Raw genomic sequence first — 19312 nt, forward strand, 5'->3', positions numbered from 1 at the left:
AGCGTGATGGTCTTTAGGGGGATCACGGAATGAGATCAGGGAATAAGGTTTTGATCAGGACCAGCTGTCATTTCCTATCCTCAAATGTTCTTGATGTGAAGAGTGCTAACGGATTAACAAGCATTTAGAAGTAATATTTTCTATACTATGGATTATTACACAGTAATGTAGCCGCTTACATTTGAAAAAATAGGCTTATATATTGACTGTGTCCTTGTTTGTTACTATGCAACACATAGGAACCATTTTTTTCTAACACAATGATTACATTTCTTGGAAAAACTGACAAAAATAAATAAATAAAACGCTGGCTACTATAAAAATAGAACTAAACGGATGAAGGTTCAGTACACAAAAAGCCAAGTTTCCACTATATCACTTCCGGTAATTATACAGGGCCTCATGCCCAACAGTGAGATATGATTAGCACTTTATTTTTCCGCTTTTTTAAGGGTTTATTTTACAAATAAAAAGACCAAGGGTTGTGGCTCAATGAAGTCAAATCCTTCAGATTCTGTAAAGTACCCCTTAAGGGTGAACATTGGTAGAGTCTTGTAGTACTAACGGCTTAAAAATGACCCACAAGAACTCTTATTCCTAAATATTACTGTATTTTTATGACTATAAGGCGCACATAAAAGTCTTAAATTTTCTCCAAAATAGACAGGGCGACTTATAATCCAGTGTGCTTTATATATGGAAAAAAATAAGTGTCATTCATTGAAGGTGCGCCTTATATATGGAAAAAAATAAGTGTCATTCATTGAAGGTGCGCCTTATAATGCAGTGCGCCTTATAATGCAGTGCGCCTTATAGTGCAGTGCGGCTTATAGTGCAGTGCGCCTTATAGTGCAGTGCGCCTTATAGTGCAGTGCGCCTTATAATGCAGTGCGCCTTATAGTGCAGTGCGCCTTATAGTGCAGTGCGCCTTATAGTGCAGTGCGCCTTATAGTGCAGTGCGCCTTATAGTGCAGTGCGCCTTATAGTGCAGTGCGCCTTATAGTGCAGTGCGCCTTATAGTGCAGTGCGCCTTATAGTGCAGTGCGCCTTATAGTGCAATGCGCATTATAATGCATTGCGCCTTATAGTCGTGAAAATACGGTACTCTAACAAAGCAAAATACAGACTCATACATGACAAAAGATGGAAAAATATGTTTTTCAATTCCCCAAACCAATGTTCCTGACTTAGAGTCCACAAAACTAGCGCCAAATAAAACACATGGCTACCCAGTAAATAAGCTTCGAGCTAAGAAGCATTCCGTAAGCACACAGGTGGAAAGTTCAGGTTTAGAAATAAACAAAAACAAAAGCCATCTGGATCCAACCGCTCGCATCATCGGGGCAAACGGCAAAACCGTTTCCAGCCGTTTCCAGCGAAAAAAAAAAAACAGTAAGCGGCACCTTAAACTGTGACAACAACAACAATGCCACCCACTCCACAACAGCAGCCTTTGCTCCGGCCTGTGGGCTCACGTTGACGCGAGTGCCAAACAAGAATGCACTTGTTGAGGAATGGCTCATTTAGAGTGTTTTCCTCTCCCTGCTTCGGAGAAGCAATATCTCGGCGGTGGTGCTTATCGCAAACACGTCGCTCAGTGTGCAGCCATGTCTTATTCATTGTAAAGTGACCCCAACATCTATCACCTTCCAGCCGATTGCCATTGATAAATAGTCGCCTTAATCTGTGAGGAATCTCAAGACCGTTCATTTGCACTAAACTGCCTGCTGAGAAAACTTTGTGGGAAAATTCTGTTCCCAAACCACACCAATCGATAATCCCCAAAATGGTGCTCGGACGTTTGGTCGCCGGTCTTTTGGTGACAGAGAGTTTACTGTTGAAAGCAGCTCTCAAAATTATATTCATGAGACAGAGTTTAATATCTAAGAGAGAGAGAGAGAGTTTAATATCTAAGAGAGAGTTTAATATCTAAGAGAGAGTTTAATATCTAAGTACTGTTTAATATCTAAGAGAGAGTTTAATATCTAAGTACTGTTTAATATCCAAGTACTGTTTAATATCCAAGTACTGTTTAATATCCAAGTACTGTTTAATATCCAAGTACTGTTTAATATCCAAGTACTGCTTAATATCCAAGTACTGTTTAACATCTAAGTACTGCTAAAATATCTAAGTACTGCTAAAATATCTAAGTACTGCTAAAATATCTAAGTACTGCTAAAATATCTAAGTACTGTTTAATATCTAAGTACTATTTAATATCTAAGTACTGTTTAATATCTAATTACTGTTTAATATCTAAGTACTGTTTAACATCTAAGTACTGCTAAAATATCTAAGTACTGTTTAATATCTAAGTACTGTTTAATATCTAAGTACTGTTTAATATCTAAGAACTGTTTAATATCTAAGAACTGTTTAATATCTAAGTACTGTTTAATATCTAAGTACTGTTTAATATTTAAGTACATTTGACCGGCGACCAAAAGACCGGTCTTGCCCAAAACAGAACAAAATATCTCTATTATTTACTCCTAGAATCAAGCTGTCTTTTCGGAAGAAATAATTAAGATCGCAGTTGTCTAGTCTCATAAACGCAGACGTCTCTCCGGTTTTGCTCTCGTAGGACGTGGTAACACATGACGGAGAATTCTTTTCGGATAATTGATTGTATTTGACATAGAGGACGCCTGGTGTATCAGCGCAGATCAATCCAAACCGGTATGATGGGAGAAAAAGCCGTGTGTGGGTAGAGGTATCTATTTAATCTTCCCTAATTGTTGAAGACAGCCAAGCTTCTCAAGAGGAAAAAACTTTTCCCGGCGCAAACAGCTCAGACCGATTAACAGTTTCTACGAATGTAAATTGGCTCTCACCTCGTTGAGCCCGAAAATGATTCCCTGGAATGTGTGCAGACCTAGAAATTGTACTGGGATTTAATCACTGTAGTAGTTACAAGATTTCTATGGCTTTGTCTGTACAAACTAATAAGATCCAATATGAGCTAATAAAAAGGTGGATATGAACATATTAAACTTTACAGAGAAATGATTGGTAATAACTCTATTCCTGAAGATACAAATCCATGTGAAAATAATTATGATTATGTTTAATTGATTAGATATACAGAATAGATTTCTTGATTGATTTTAATAACAACATGATTGAAAAAGTGGTAGCATTTTGTAGTACCAAAAAAATGAGCAAAAAATGGAACTTTGCATTCATTTTTTTGTCGTTTTCTCAACATTTAAACACATTTTTTTAATGCAAATCTTAAATCGAAGGTTTTCCGCGATAAAGCTTTATAAATTACATAGAAAATTTCCCCTGCAAAATTTTCTAAGCGAAATCTCTTGGTATAAATTTGAGTGACACCACAATTTGTGAAAAAAATGACAGTAACTAGATATAAAATGCAGAAACTAGATATAAAATGCAGAAACTAGATATAAAATACAGAAACTAGATATAAGATGCAGAAACTAGATATAAAATACACAAACTAGATATAAAATACAGAAACTAGATATAAAATACAGAAACTAGATATAAAATACAGAAACTAGATATAAAATACAGAAACTAGATATAAAATACAGAAACTAGATATAAAATACGGAAACTAGATATAAAATACGGAAACTAGATATAAAATACGGAAACTAGATATAAAATACACAAGCTAGATATAAAATACCCAAACTAGATATAAAATACCCAAACTAGATATAAAATACCCAAACTAGATATAAAATACCCAAACTAGATATAAAATACCCAAACTAGATATAAAATACACAAACTAGATATAAAATACCCAAACTAGATATAAAATACCCAAACTAGATATAAAATACACAAACTAGATATAAAATACCCAAACTAGATATAAAATACACAAACTAGATATGAAATACACAAGCTAGATATAAAATACACAAACTACATATAAAATACACAAACTACATATAAAATACACAAACTAGATATAAAATACAGAAACTAGATATAAAATACAGAAACTAGATATAATGAACAATTATCGGAACGTAATGCAAATGAAGGTCATGTGCAAACATGCATTTCAATTCTTTCTCTTAGACAAAGTCACTTTCTAAAACAATTCTTTACAGGTAACAAAATGGTCAGGGTCTAGTTCCTCACCCCACTCTTTATGTCAACACATTTTTACGACTCAATCCGATTGGCTGATGTCAATAAACAGCAGATGGCGTGGAAGGTCCATTTAGCAGCATCGTTTGAGTCTCCTACCCACCTGAATGACCTTATTTGCGCTAAGCAGCCGAAGCGCAAAAAAAGAAATAAAAATAAACAAAAACGATAAGGTGAACCTACACTACCACACCATACTGCAATTCCAACCATTTACCACGCACCGAAGAATTCCCTTATTTATCGGCTTTCCGATTCCTTCGCCGTTGACATTTCAATCGCACATGATCCATGACTGATGATGATAGTGATTGTGTTGTACCATCAAAGTCTTTGGGATTGTGTACTTATATAATTAAATGTATGATGTTTAGTATGGCGCTGGATGAGGACAATAGCTTTTAATGCCTCCCAAAAAAACGTAACCTTGAAGAGTTGGACATGCTTTGCAAGACACGTGGAACATTACAAATGATGCTATGTCCATCGAGTAGGAAATTGTTTGTTCCAAGGTGATTCTATTTAAGCTTCGTTTTATAGTACCGAACTGAACTTGAAGAGTAGCGAGAGAAGGACTTTTCCCAGGAAAAAAAAACAACCTTTAGCATTTAACTCCAAGTACGGAAACCTAATGAAAGTGAATATTCTCTCTAGTCACAATACAATCTAGAGATATGTTTAATTTCCCTAACGCCATTGGGGAGTATGTGCGGTAGAATACTACCGAGAGACAAACACAACCCACAGGGAAATTACCCATCAGGAATGCAATACTGTTACTTGAGATGCAATTACTAGGCCACTTGCAGGATTTTCTAGCTTGGAAACTAACCACTATATGTGCTCGAAAGGATAGTCGATATGTGCATAACCGCATCTTATGTTTTGCAGGCTAAATTGGATTCTTTGGCAAGAGAAGACTTCATTTAGAATATGTCCATGGTACAAATGATTGATGTGACTATATCGTTACAAGTGGAGGCCCGAGACGAGATGGGGGCGGTTGTTGCCGTATCATAAGCGAGTGTTAGGAGAAGAAAAAATGGCAAAGAAGAAAAGCTGCTTTTTTACAAAGAGAATTATGGATACTTCAAAATTCCGTGACAGTAACAGACGCTATAATTGCACTTTGCTCTGCTCGTTTACGCGTTCATTTAGTGAGCAAACACGACTTATGAGCGAAGGGGACTCTGGTTGTGAATTGTGCTTTGCACAAAATAAAAAACAAAAGCCTACACGCTTATGTTTGTGATCAGTTAAGTAAGAGTCAGAGGGATTTAATGGAGCAATTTAGCGGCGGGATCACAGTGCACAAAAGCACAAAAAAAAGGGGAGCGCGAATAGGAATGAGCATCAGTGTAAACATTTGATAAGCTTTTTGCCAGAGGCTAATGCTACACTGGATTATTAACAGTACTAAAATAGATGCTGATATTCACCAGCAGGGTGACATGAACATTCGTGGAATGGGAGATGATTTGAAAGCAAGGGATGTTCCGATTGGATGAAAAAAATAATCATTTTGAATATTCTAATGATTCACAATGAGCAACTGAAGAAAAGCCTAACCCGCACCTATTGGTTAGTGACTACCGTATTTTTAAGACTATAAGGCGCACTGGATTATAAAGCGCACCCTCAATGAATGACATTTTTTCCATAAATAAGGCGCACTGTATTATAAGGCGCACTGTCTATTTTGGAGAAAATTTAAGACTTTTAAGTGCGCCTTTCAGTGGTGAAAATACGGTAATTGCTATTGACTTCCAGGTATGAAGCACTCACTACTTTACAGTCACCTCTAGAGCCAGCCATTGTTGATGTTTTGGATTTTTTTGTATAAAATCCTGCAGTGGGGGAGGAGCTATATGATGGAAAATTTTGTAAACTAAGATGGCAGCTGCATATTTAACAGTATTGTTTTAGTTCAGGCGTTTTTGTTTTTTTAATATTCGACAGTGGTAGTTTTTCGTTTTTGGTTTTCTGTTTTTTCCATATATAAGGCGCACTGGATTTTAAGGCTCACTGTCTATTTTGGAGAAAATTTAAGACTTTTAAATGCGCCTTATAGCCCTGAAAATACGGTATATCTGTCTGCACAGTGTGAGCACAGCATGGATAATAAATGTATGACAAAACAATACCCCAGGCGCTTTGCTATTAATGATATGCAGCCGACTCATTATTAAAGTTCCAAAACAGCTCCTGCAGTAACACAGATGGAGTCAATTAAGCAATGAGCATGCTCGCTCGGTTGCCGTTTCATCTTCTTGTCTTTTATCTCCCTCGCTTTACTTCATGGATGTAATTATTTGAGCTACTACGATGTGTTGCTCCTCATAACATAATACCCTCGTGTTAATCGCTGAAGTGGCTTTGTTTAGATTTTTTATTCTTCTTTCGGAGCTTGGTAAAATTTGGTGGAGCGGCGCTCGAAGAAAAGTTGGAAAATTCAGGAAGCCAGTTTCACTTGGTGGCATGGAATTTGGTGGACATGTCTATCATGAGTAGACTATGAAAAATATATTAAAAACCCATGGCATATTAGCTTGGTTTTTGTTGTGTCCCAGGTAAATAGGCTCTCATGTATGTACATCTATGTATGCATGTATATATGTGCTTTTATATATGTATATATGTGCTTATATATGTACATGTATGCATATATGAGCTTATATATATGTATATGTATTATATATATATGATTATATATATCCACATGTATGTGTATGTATGTATATGTGCTTATGTGTATGTATGAATGTGTTTATATATGTATGCATATGTATGAATATATGTATGTGGTTGTATGTATATATGTGCTTGTATATATGTATGTGTATGTATGTGTATGTATGTGTATATATAGCAATACGCTTATTTATTTATATGTTTATTCATGTATTTATTTATTAACGTACTTATTACCTATCTATTTATGTCTAAAATATCTTGTTCTGTGTCTGTATTCTCACCCTCTTGCTACTGTGACGACGAAATTTCCCAAATACAGAATGAATAAAGTTATCCAATCCAATTTGGTATTTAGCCTGCAAATGACAATTAGTATTGACAAAATGAGCGCTACAACATAGCCATTTTCACTGAAAAACATGAATTTTGCCAAAGTAAACCCGCTAAATGTCCACAAAAAATGTATGACAAACAATCATTGCCAACAAGCCTTGAAAAAACCAACAGTTTTACTTAAAACATCTATTTTTGTTTCCTTTCTCCAACACAGGGAGCTGATGCCTTCAACACTGGAAGGCCAAATCACCATGGAGAAAACCCCCAGTTACTTTGTAACCAACCAAGCCCCCAAACGCATCCACACCATGGCTCGAGACATCAAACTAATCATCGTGGTGCGTAACCCCGTCACCAGAGCCATTTCGGACTACACACAAACTCTGTCCAAAAAACCAGAGATCCCTACCTTTGAGGTTCTCGCCTTTAAAAACCGAACCCTAGGCCTCATAGACGCCTCATGGAGCGCTTTACGCATCGGAATCTACGCGTTACACCTAGAAAGCTGGATGCAGTACTTCCCTCTTTCCCAAATGCACTTTGTCAGCGGCGAGAGGCTCATCGTGGACCCCGCGGGCGAGATGGCTAAAGTCCAAGATTTCTTAGGCCTCAAGAGGATCGTGACAGACAAACACTTTTACTTCAACAAGACGAAAGGTTTCCCTTGTCTGAAGAAGCCCGAGGACAGCAGTACTCCTCGTTGCTTGGGCAAATCCAAAGGAAGAACTCACCCGAGAATCGAACCTGACGTGATTCGGCGGCTGCACAAATTCTACAAACCCTTTAACATGATGTTCTACCAAATGACTGGCCAAAACTTTCAATGGGAGCAACAAGAAGAGAGCATATCTCGAGGTTCTTTGGTCTAACAAACCGAGCCACTAAAAGCCTTCTACGAACTCTTCTTAAAAACAACGAAAAACTATTCTATTCCATCTCCAGAGGGCGCTCTAGAATGCAATCACGGCAACCGTCTATATGCCTTCTCCTAAAAGTAATGTCTATAAAGATGGCCGATGAATATTGTATATAGCAAAACATAAAATATATTTATATTTGTGAAAAGAATACTCTTTTTCTTTGTTTCCTGGGGATAATACACATAAAATACACGGAAAAATACGAAGTGATGCTAGCTAAAAAGTTTGTTATGATAAAATGATCACTGCCGACTATTAAATTGACAGGGCAATAATATTTGAGCCACCACAGAGTACCTATTCTGACCTTATCGTCAATATGAGAAGAGTAATATTCCTGTCAATTCAAGATGTCAATTGATATTGAGTGGTGGTATCTGGCCTTCAGTTGAGTGAAGCTAGCTAAAGGCAAATGTCAAACAGTAAACTAAAATGTTCCTTTTATAACCTTCAGGGATTATTGTTCATGTCACCAGGAGAAACATATTGATTGGAAACGATATCCGCACTCTAGAAAATCTGAAGCTACAATTTCGCTTCATTACGATTATTGTTGAAATGATTATGCAACAGCTTGTTGTTGGGCAGGCAATGTCACTCATGTTATTACTAAAAAAAATATTTTTTCCCCAAGTTGAAGTGTATTTTATTTAACATTAAACTAATTTAAAAGATTCTATCCGAAATTTAACTTATTTTGCGGACAACTACTTCATGAAACGGCAACTTAAATTTCAATTCACGTAGATTCAAGTTTGTTTTGTTGTCTCAGAGAAACTTGATCCTTCTTTGACTCTCACAATACCTTTTTTATAGTTTAATTCAAATGCTACAGATCTGTGTTGTTGCGGTGAATTGCAAAAAATGTCTTTTACTTTCTCTCTTTAAGAACAAAAAAACAGCACTTGAACACAAGCCCATCTTTTTCTGATTTAACTGCTTCGGTAATATATCCCAAAAATGATTCATTTCAAGAACGAACGACTCTTTTGCATGCACCATAGCCCTGTTGTTTACCAACGCGTTAATGCGTTGGCTATTCTCACAGCGCCGCACTCATTAGCGGCACCCATATTGAATAAGAGCACTGACGTATCGTGAGCATTAGCCGATAATTGGAGTCTTTGTGCGTGGTTGGCATTAGCATACTGATGACCGTGCACGGCAAAGATGTGTTGCCAGATCCTGCGCTAAACTGCTAATTGCTAATACTAATTCATGGTAGCGGAGAAGAAGAATTGACAAGACCGCATCATATATGAGCAAAACCAAGTTTCTATGCAGTTACTTTCACCTAGTTCCTCCTGATCAATGTTCCCTCTAATTTTCCGTTGGTCTGGGCAGAAAGACAATCTCCCTGAGCACACTGAGTACCAGTGTGAGTGACATCATCATTGCTCGCTAGTACTACACTTGCCATAAGCAGGTACATGTCAATGTTCCGTCTAATTTTTCATGTAAAACATGCTGTAAAACACAAAAAACATAAGATTGCACAGAGCTACTACCACTGGCTAGAGCATAAACTGCGCCATCATGGGGAAAGGGTTCAAAAAATAATAATAATAAGTTTGGATTTTATTTACTGCGCGCCATATGATCGCTGCTGCGCAGAGAAGGCGAGAGTAGTGCGCAACATTGTTCCAGATTGATTATTATTCCATTTAATCTATTCTATGTTTCGATTTATTTATTTTTTTGCTCAAATGTTCTTGACTGCAATAGCCATTTAATCTATTTAATCTGTTAAAGCCTATTGGCGTCAATCACGGGTAAATATCTGTAGCCGTCATAATTTAAATCTAGACAAAACAGTATTTTGTCTGTATTTTGAAATTTCAAGGTTTTACAAAAACACAAACCAGTGTTTTGTAAGTGAAAAGCAATTATCTGTTGTGAAAAGGCTGCAAATTTTCCCATTCATTCCATTCAAACGTAGAGCCATTCAACATGGGGTAAATATTTCAGACTATTCATTTTCAAGGGTATCCAAGTAGTATTTGGAAACTCATTTGGAATCACTCTATAGCGCCCCCCCCCCCCCTCCTCGTAACCCTCAATGCGTGAGGTCAAACAACGTAACCAAAATGGCCCAACGAACGTTTGTTAACAAACATCTGCTCTCCTCTGTCGTTAGAGATTAATGGCTTGTTAAATTAGCTGCTGCTGCCAGAAGCTTAGCAATGTCAGTTTGCCATCGACAAAAAAAAAGGGAAAAGAAAACACCCAAACTTACAGCCCTGGTTGTTACTTAGCCATCAATGCAACCCTAAACTGATGAGTTTTGTCATGAAAAGCACAAAACAATGAACGGCAACACGGGTAAACTAGAACAGAACGATACGACCTCCACTAAGGCTCATTAATTCTCATTTGGCTGAGTTCCAGATCGTATGTCGAGATGCTAACCTCCTGCATGTGCCTGAAGTTCGGCTTTAAGATTCAAGGATTTTCCTAAATTAATGACCGTGTCCTTGACCTAAGAAAATACCGTGACCAGACGTTTGGTCGCCGGTCTTTTGGTCGCAGGGTCTTTTGGTGAGTTTAATATCTAAATACTGTTTAATATATAAATACTGTTTAATATATAAATACTGTTTAATATATAAATACTGTTTAATATATAAATACTGGTTAATATATAAATACTTTTTAAAATCAAAGTACTGTTTAACGTCTAAGTACTGTTTATTATCTAAGTACTTTTTAACATCTAAGTAATGTTTAATATCTATGTATTGTTTAACATCTAAGTACTATTTAATATCCAAGTACTGTTTAATACCTAAGTACTGTTTAATATCTAAGTACTGTCTAATATCTAAGTACTGTCTAATATCCAAATACTGTTTAATATTTAAGTACTGTTTAATATCCAAGTACATTTGACCGGCGACCAAAAGACCGGAGACCAAAAGACCGGCGACCAAAAGACCGGCGACCAAAAGACCGGCGACCAAAAGACCGGCGACCAAAAGACCGGCGACCAAAAGACCGGCGACCAAAAGACCGGCGACCAAAAGACCGGCGACCAAAAGACCGGCGACCAAAAGACCAGCGACCAAAAGACCGGCGACCAAAAGACCGGCGACCAAAAGACCGGCGACCAAAAGACCGGCGACCAAAAGACCGGCGACCAAAAGACCGGAGACCAAAAGACCGGCGACCAAAAGACCGGAGACCAAAAGACCGGCGACCAGAAGATCTGCGACCAAGACACCGGCGACCAAACGTCCGAGCACCAGAAAATCCTAGCAAGAAACTAACAAAAGCCAAAAAAGTTCATTTAAATCTTGTCTCATAAAAGTTACATTGCCTTGTAAAATAAGTTTTGTTTCTCCCCTCGCTAAATTAGTACTTGCTTGTTGTAAATGTTCTGAAAGAGGCAATCTTTTTTATTACTTAGCATACCCCGCGATGTGTGTCTGGACTTTCATCACACGAGACAATCGATACATCTGACGAGTCAATAAATAAGTCGGCTACAGATCACTGGTTGCCACAGCGATGATGCATCGCTCCGTTAATCCTGCCTGTTCGTACGCCGTCAAGGATGGCCGCCGGTCTCTGCAGAGCACTCCGTCACCCCCAGGAAGGAAGGTTGGCACCGGAGACTCCTCTTTTTTTTTTTTTTAGGCGGAGCCATTGATTCCATCAAGGCCAGTCCTACGCTGCCCTTTGTGGCGCTAACCTTGAAAATAAGCCTCCCACATTCAATGTCTAACTTTTACTTTAAAGCTTTTTTATTGCAGGGATGTTTTTCGACACAATGTGCTCTTTGACGATTGCAGTACAGGTCGATAAAATAAAAGTTGGTGGAAAGATATTTTTTCCTTTAGCACTTCCATTCAAAAAAGTACATCTTACAACCAGTATATCGAATAAAGTTCATTTTTAGAGTGATATTTCACATTGTCAAATGACAAACTGCGAGTTAAATGAGTGCCTTATATTTTGTTACATTTTAATGAGTCACTTACATGAATAACTCCAATACATTTTTGTTAGGCTGCATTTTGTTTCTCATTTTTATGCCCATACTAACACAGCCTACATTTTATACAGGTTTAAAACAGGCTGCTTTGTATTCAATGAAGTATTTGGTGGTGTTTTGGTCCACTTTAATCATCTAAAATCAGGGGTAGGGAATCTATGGCTCGGGAGCCACAAGTGGCTCTTTTGATGAGTGCATCCATGTTAACCTGTGAGCTAAAATATGGAAATTGATGGTAATAGAACTGAGATATTACATCTAGAACTGCTTTAATCTTCATTTTTTTTGCTTTAGACTCTTCTAAAATGCATTCTCTCATTTGATTGACAACAGCATAAGAATCCTTTAAAAAAATATTATTTTTTTCACTTTAAAAGTGGAGAGATTACAGAAAAAAATTGAAAAGATCTAAAAATCATGTCAAATCCTTCATTTTCCAGTATATTGCATTTGGATTGTACTGAATTGAACTTCATTTTGCATTGAAATACCTTGAAAAGTAAAAGTTCTGGACTGATTGATTGAGATTTACCCATTTATTCAAGGATTTCTCAAGGTTTTATAAGAAGCCAGAACACAGGCCAAGGACAGCCATATTAAAAAAAATAAGGCTTTCATTTGACATCATCTCTAAAAAGGTACCTTGGCAAAATCACCAAAAAAAACCCCGCCAAAAATCAACAAACGGTCGAAAATTCCTTTCTAAATATGCACTTTTTTTGCATCAGTCACATGGTGAAACTAAGATCCAAATCCGTCATTAACACACAAAGGCGTCTACCTCCTACTCGTTTGTTTCTGGGCTAGAACGCTGTGATCCATCCTACGAGAGTTACAATGCTTGAAAGGCATGCTAAGTTGTCCTTGAACTGCTCCTCCCAACGGGGATCACGCCATGTTATGTGGCTCATCAGCGTCCCCGGCACGCCGTTAAAAGACAACGCCCGATGATAAATGAGCATCGCCCACTCGTCAAACTGTCAACGCCTTTTCTGTGGCTCGTTTCTACCCTTGTTTACCATTTGTGACAATCAGGTAAGTGGAGATAAAGATTGGCCAGCTTTTTGGGGGAAGGATATATACTTAAAACTGTTGTAAAAAAAAGTTTGGGATGATTTTTTGTGGGGAAAATGAATTTTATAAACAGTTGTATTTGAATGGAGGTTTAGAAAGGGTGCTTGACAGTTCCTACTTGGCAATTATATTATATTAATAATATTTTAAACCAAAACAAGAGAGCTACCATGGAAGTAAAAGTTAAAAATCAATATTTTTCAGATTATCAAGTGAACCATCAATCAATGAGTTAATTTTCATACATATTTGTTAAGATATGCATTTGTAAAATGACTCAAAATAACCAATTACACTCTAAAATGACTCAAAATAACCAATTGCACTCTAGAATGACTATAAATAACCAATTGCACTCTAAAATGACTCAAAAATTAACCAATTGCACTGTAAAATGACTCAAAATTAACCAATTGCACTCTAAAATGACTCAAAAATTAACCAATTGCACTCTAAAATGACTCAAAAATAACCAATTCCACTGTAAAATGACTCAAAATAACGAATTCCACTCTAAAATGACTCGAAATAACTAATTGCACTCAAAGATTTTACTAGAAGAGCTTAAAAAATGTGACAAACTGGCGACCAGTCCAGTCTTTGGCTCTAAGTCAGCTATGATAGGCTCTAGAACCAGAATCTTAATGTGTTTCATTAGTTTGATAGTTACATGCCAAAGTTACAATGCAGTAAATAAAAAAATAGTTCAAATTTGGTCCATCTATCACCATCAATGCCAGCCAATGAGTTCATCATTTTTTTTCAATCTAAAAATATGGCTTCTCCAAGACTAAAATTCTAAGTTAGAAGGGTAGAAAAACAAAGCGCAATCAACAATATAATTAAAAACTTATATTAGATTCTGGCATTAAAAAATACACAAGTTTTCAGGCAAGTGCCGACTTTTGGTCAACACAGTTGAATTTGTTCAATCACTTTCCGAATAACAGTCTGGACTACGTACTGACTGGAAATAATATCTGTAAAAAGCCGCAAGTTGCATTTTATCACAAGCGAGCAGTAGATCTCACTGCTCCATTTTCCACTATCGACGTTTGCAAGTTGCAAAAAGTTGGAGCAAGAGTGGAGGCGGATCGCCACCATGACTCTTACTTGCATGTTTTGTGTGTGTGTGTGTATATGTGTGTGTGTGTGTCTAGCTGCAGGTCCTGCATCAACAACAGCGATGCCAAACCGCTGGAGGACCAGGGCCGTGTTCGCAGACCCAGCTGGTGAGGGGAAGGGGGAGGTAGGCGGGACTGGCAGAACACAGCACGAGATCTCGCTGGCTTTTGGCAGCCTTTCCTAATGGACTTCTGCTTTGACATCAAAGAATGAAACATTTGGGGGTTTTTTCCTAGTCTTAATCACACTGGTTGCCATGAATCACTCTCGCAAATACATATTTTCTGGGTCTATTGAGGTTAAGTTTTACTCACTGGCTGCCACTGATGAAAATAAATGTCTGATCGGTGCTCGGACGTTTGGTCGCCGGTCAAATGGGGACAGAGAGTTTACTATTGAAACCAGCTCTGAAAATTATATTCATGAGACAGAGTTTAATATCTAAGAGAGAGAGTTTAATATCTAAGAGAGAGAGTTTAATATCCAAGTACTGTTGAATATCTAAGTGCTGTTTAATATCCAAGTACTGTTTAATATCTAAGTGCTGTTTAATATCCAAGTGCTGTTAAATATCCAAGTACTGTTGAATATCTAAATACTGTTGAATATCCAAGTACTGTTAAATATCCAAGTACTGTTTAATATCCAAGTACTGTTTAATATCCAAGTACTGTTTAATATTTAAGTACTGTTTAATATAGAAGTACTGTTTAATATTCAAGTACTGTTTAATATCTAAGTACTGTTTAATATCCAAGTACTGTTTTTGATATCCAAGTACTGTTGAATATCTAAATACTGTTGAATATCCAAGTACTGTTTAATATCCAAGTACTGTTTAATATCCAAGTACTGTTTAATATCTAAGTACTGTTTAATATCTAAATACTGTTTAATATCTAAATACTGTTTAATATCTAAGTACTGTTTAATATCCAAGTACTGTTTAATATCCAAGTACTGATGAATATCTAAGTACTGTTGAATATCTAAGTACTGTTTAATATCTAAGTATTGTTTAAACATAAAATAAAAACCTGTTTACTATAATGCAGTTTCAGAAATATGGACTTTTATGCCCATTTTAATTAGTTTTTTTACCCAATTGACCTACAAAAATAGCAATAATTTTCCTAAAGTGTTGAACCATATCAATAAGCAAATAGCAATACAAACCGCTACTATTACAAACTAATTTAAATTCACAGCAGGACCAAAAAAAGAATGCTTTGTTGACTATCAGTGGCCTAGTTTAACAAAATAATTAAAAAAATAAACTCAATGAATTAAATTAAACTACCAGCAAGCAGATATGACCATCCCAAAACGCATGGTGACATTTGTTGCCATGAGGTAACATGGCGTCCTTGTACATAAAAGCCCAACCTAGCATATTCTGGTATTTATATGTTTTTATTACAAGTTTTGCTAATCACCTTCTTTTAGTTAATGAGCATCTGTGTGTTCAATGCAGGTATTGCATGCAAAAAAAAGGTGATTTTAAAAAGAAATATGACAGCCAGCATGGCCCGGTACTTGCAGCTATCTAATCACCAATTAAACAGTAATCACTGAGAGATGAGCGCGTTGATACTGTAAACCAATAAATTAGGCATACATAATTAATGTCTGTGTTATGAAGCAGGGGGGGGTTGGTTTACTGTGCTGGATTATCGAACTGTGCGACGCGACTCGTATTAATACCGTTGTGAACAAATGATATCAACCCATTTAACTCTGTGTGTTGATTTCATAACCGGACGTTTGGTCGCCGGTCAAATGTACATCTTCCATCATGTAGCTCCTCCCCCACTGCAAGATTTTATACAAAAAAAACCCCCAAAACATCAACAATGGCTGGTTCTAGAGGTGACTGTGTAGTGAGTGTTTTTCATACTTGGAAGTCAATAGCAATTACCGTATTTTCAGGACTGTTAGGTGCACTTAAGTCTTAAATTTTAGTGCGCCTTATATATGGAAAAATGTCATTCATTGAGGGTGCGCCTTATAATGCGGTGCGCCTTATAGTCGTGAAAATATGGTACTTGCAAATATTGTATGCAGATAAAAAAAAAGAATTTCCCTCCTTTATGCAAAAAATAACTTCATGTGAAGTAAAAATAAGGTGTTGTAGTTAATATAAGACTATTGTCAAGAGATAAAGACACCCAAAAAACTCACTCATTCATTCTTTATCCTCTGAAACGAACAGATACCGAACAAATGAGTCATCTGAGTGCGAAACCACAAACCTAACTCCAACCTTATCAAAACTCCCATATCCATTAATGTAATCTCATTCCAAGTATATAAACACCCACAAAACAAAATAAAAATTACAAACACCTTCCAGCAGAGGGCGTACGGTCAAGGACGCCGCTTACAGAACCATTATCCCCCCCAAAAAAACAATATCTCTGCAGCTCCCGGCTTTTGAAAAAGAAGACTAATTTCATTATCAATCCATGCAAGTAATGATCTCATTAATTCACTCTTGATTCATTTTCAGCTGAGTGGATATTAACCTTTTGCTCGTAATCATTAATTTTCCACCGGAGAGGTGTGGCTGCATTTTTCCATGCAAACAACCACAACAAGTCCTGACATTGAAAGAGCTCCTGCTTAGTCCTTATTGGCTGACTTCTCATGCCTCGATGATCAATGCATCGATTGGCCTGGCAAGTGAGCTAATCTTTCGCCCCCGCGCACCCTGGCACGTGAATCCCCCCCCCACCACCACCAAAAAGGTGATAGGAGCTTTCGTGCCAACATGTGTGGGTGGATGTGTGTGTATGTTTATGTTAGTGAAGTCATGCATATATTGCCAGGACAATTATCATGCTCTGAATACTTTGTAAAAGACTAGCAGGGATGATGATTCTTGGATTTTATTGCACTTCTTTTCAAATGTTCCCTTTTTTTGGCACCTTTGACATGTTGGGAATGTTTTGTTGTTATTATTTGTAGAGTGAATACAAAAATGTAATAGTCTCTTGAGATTGTTGGGTGGATTGGCAAGCATAGTACACCGGCTGGGCTTTCAGTTTCAACTAGAAAATACACTTATTTTCTGGGAATTGGCGCATCACAGGTAAAAAATGGAGTACAGGGATTTATTTGCATACCACGGTTAGATGAGATGTACTTGGAGTTTTTTGGTATTATTATCATCTGTGCAACTATATGTGAGCATTATTTTTTAATGTCTAACGGGGAAGTGAGTATTTTTGCTATGACTTAGTACTGGAAAAAAACACTTTTTAAAACTCTATTTATTCTACCTGATTGCTATTGTCAATTTTACAAATAAAGCTGGTATAGTACTGCAAAAACATACTTTTTAAAACTGTTTTGTACTCTACCTGATTTCTAATGTCAATTTTACGAATAAAACTGGTATAGTACTGCAAAAACATACTTTTTAAAACTCAATTATTTATTCTACCCAATTCCTACTGTCAATTTTACAGATAAAACTAGCATAGTACTGCAAAAACACTTTTTAAAACAGTATTTTGTTCTCTACCCAATTCCTACTGTCAATTTTACAAATAGAACAGGTCTAGTACTGCAAAAACATACTTTTTAATACTCTGTTTTGTTCTAGCGGATTCCTACTGTCAATTTTACAGATAAAACTGGTGTAGTACTAGAAAAACATACTTTTTAAACCTCTATTTTTTTCTCACCCTGATTCCTACTGTCAATTTCACCCAAAAAAAAACGTAGTAGGATTTCAAGTTGACTTTTGCTTCCTATTTTTTTAAAAAGCGCCCCACAGAGAAAAAAAAGTTTGGACACCCCTGATCTACAGCATTATTTTTTTTCCCTCTCTTCTTTCTCTACTTGTCGTCCTTTGGGTTTGCGTGTTTTTTTTCCTCAGCAAAAGGTTTCACAGAGGTGTCAGTAAAGTGGAATGATGGAGGTGAGGCCTCATGTGAGGGGCACTGAAAGCATAGATGGGGAGCACGCGATGCATTATGTAGTATATGAAGCATATTGTATTAAAATGCAGTGTGCCTCAGCAGCAAAGATACACGTATCACTCTAGGACGGACAGATTTCTGTGGACAAATGTGTACCGTATTTTAACGACTATAAGGCGCACTTAAAAGTCTTAAATTTTCTCCAAAATAGACAGTGCGCCTTATAATCCAGTGCGCCTTATATATGGAAAAAACAGAAAACCAAAAACGAAAAACCACCACTTTTGGATATTAAAAAAACACAAACGCCTGAACGGGAAACAATACTGTTAAATATGCAGATGCTATCTTAGTTTACAACATCTTCCATCATATAGCTCCTCCCCCACTGCAAGATTTTATACAAAAAAAATCCAAAACATCAACAATGGCTGGCTCTAGAGGTGACTGTAAAGTAGTGAGTGCTTCATACCTGGAAGTCAATAGCAATTACCGTATTTTCACCACTATAAGGCGCACTTAAAAGTCTTACATTTTCTCCAAAATAGACAGTGCGCCTTATAATACAGTGCGCCTTATATATAGAAAAAAAAACAACTCATTGAGGGTGCGCCTTATAATGCGGTGCGCCTTATAGTCGTGAAAATACGGTATATACGGGAGGAGTTTTAAAGTGAAGCAGTTTTTTTATGACATCTCCCAAAGCACGTTGAGCTTAGGTCATTATTAGTGATGTGGTCTTATGTTGAAAAGAAGCTTTGGGGACAAAAACCGGATACAAACATGTTTTTATAACTTATTTTTCCTGCTAGGGTGATGGATGTTTTGGCCATATCTGATCGTGCTTTTTCCTAAAAGAACGGTTATCAAGTGAGTGCATGGAGTGTGAAGGTAATCGATTTCCCATATAAAAAAAATATACAGGGTTTTATTTGAAAAACATACCTTAAAATATCACATCATAACAGCTGGTAGCTTTTGCCCAAGGGTGTGGAAACATTTTCTACTGAGTGGTCGCCAAAGGAAAAGCCAAACAAAAACAATTTAGTTTTTAAAAAAAATAAATAAAAAAGCCAGTAAACTAAATTCTATATCCTAGCCAACTG

General features: G+C 36.8%; 1 protein-coding gene across 1 annotated transcript in view; it reads left to right on the plus strand.

Moving 5' to 3' along the window:
- The window catches only part of hs3st4 (heparan sulfate (glucosamine) 3-O-sulfotransferase 4), a 78596-nt gene extending 69832 nt beyond the window's left edge, over window positions 1–8764 (plus strand). The window contains exon 2 of the mRNA XM_077733749.1: window positions 7382–8764. Coding sequence (XP_077589875.1) covers window positions 7382–8036 — 655 coding nt within the window. The 3' untranslated portion in view covers window positions 8037–8764. The remainder of the gene's footprint in view (window positions 1–7381) is intronic.
- Window positions 8765–19312: the final 10548 nt, after the last annotated feature.

Source organism: Stigmatopora nigra, chromosome 15 (assembly GCF_051989575.1).
Source record: "Stigmatopora nigra isolate UIUO_SnigA chromosome 15, RoL_Snig_1.1, whole genome shotgun sequence".
Lineage (NCBI taxonomy): Eukaryota > Metazoa > Chordata > Actinopteri > Syngnathiformes > Syngnathidae > Stigmatopora > Stigmatopora nigra.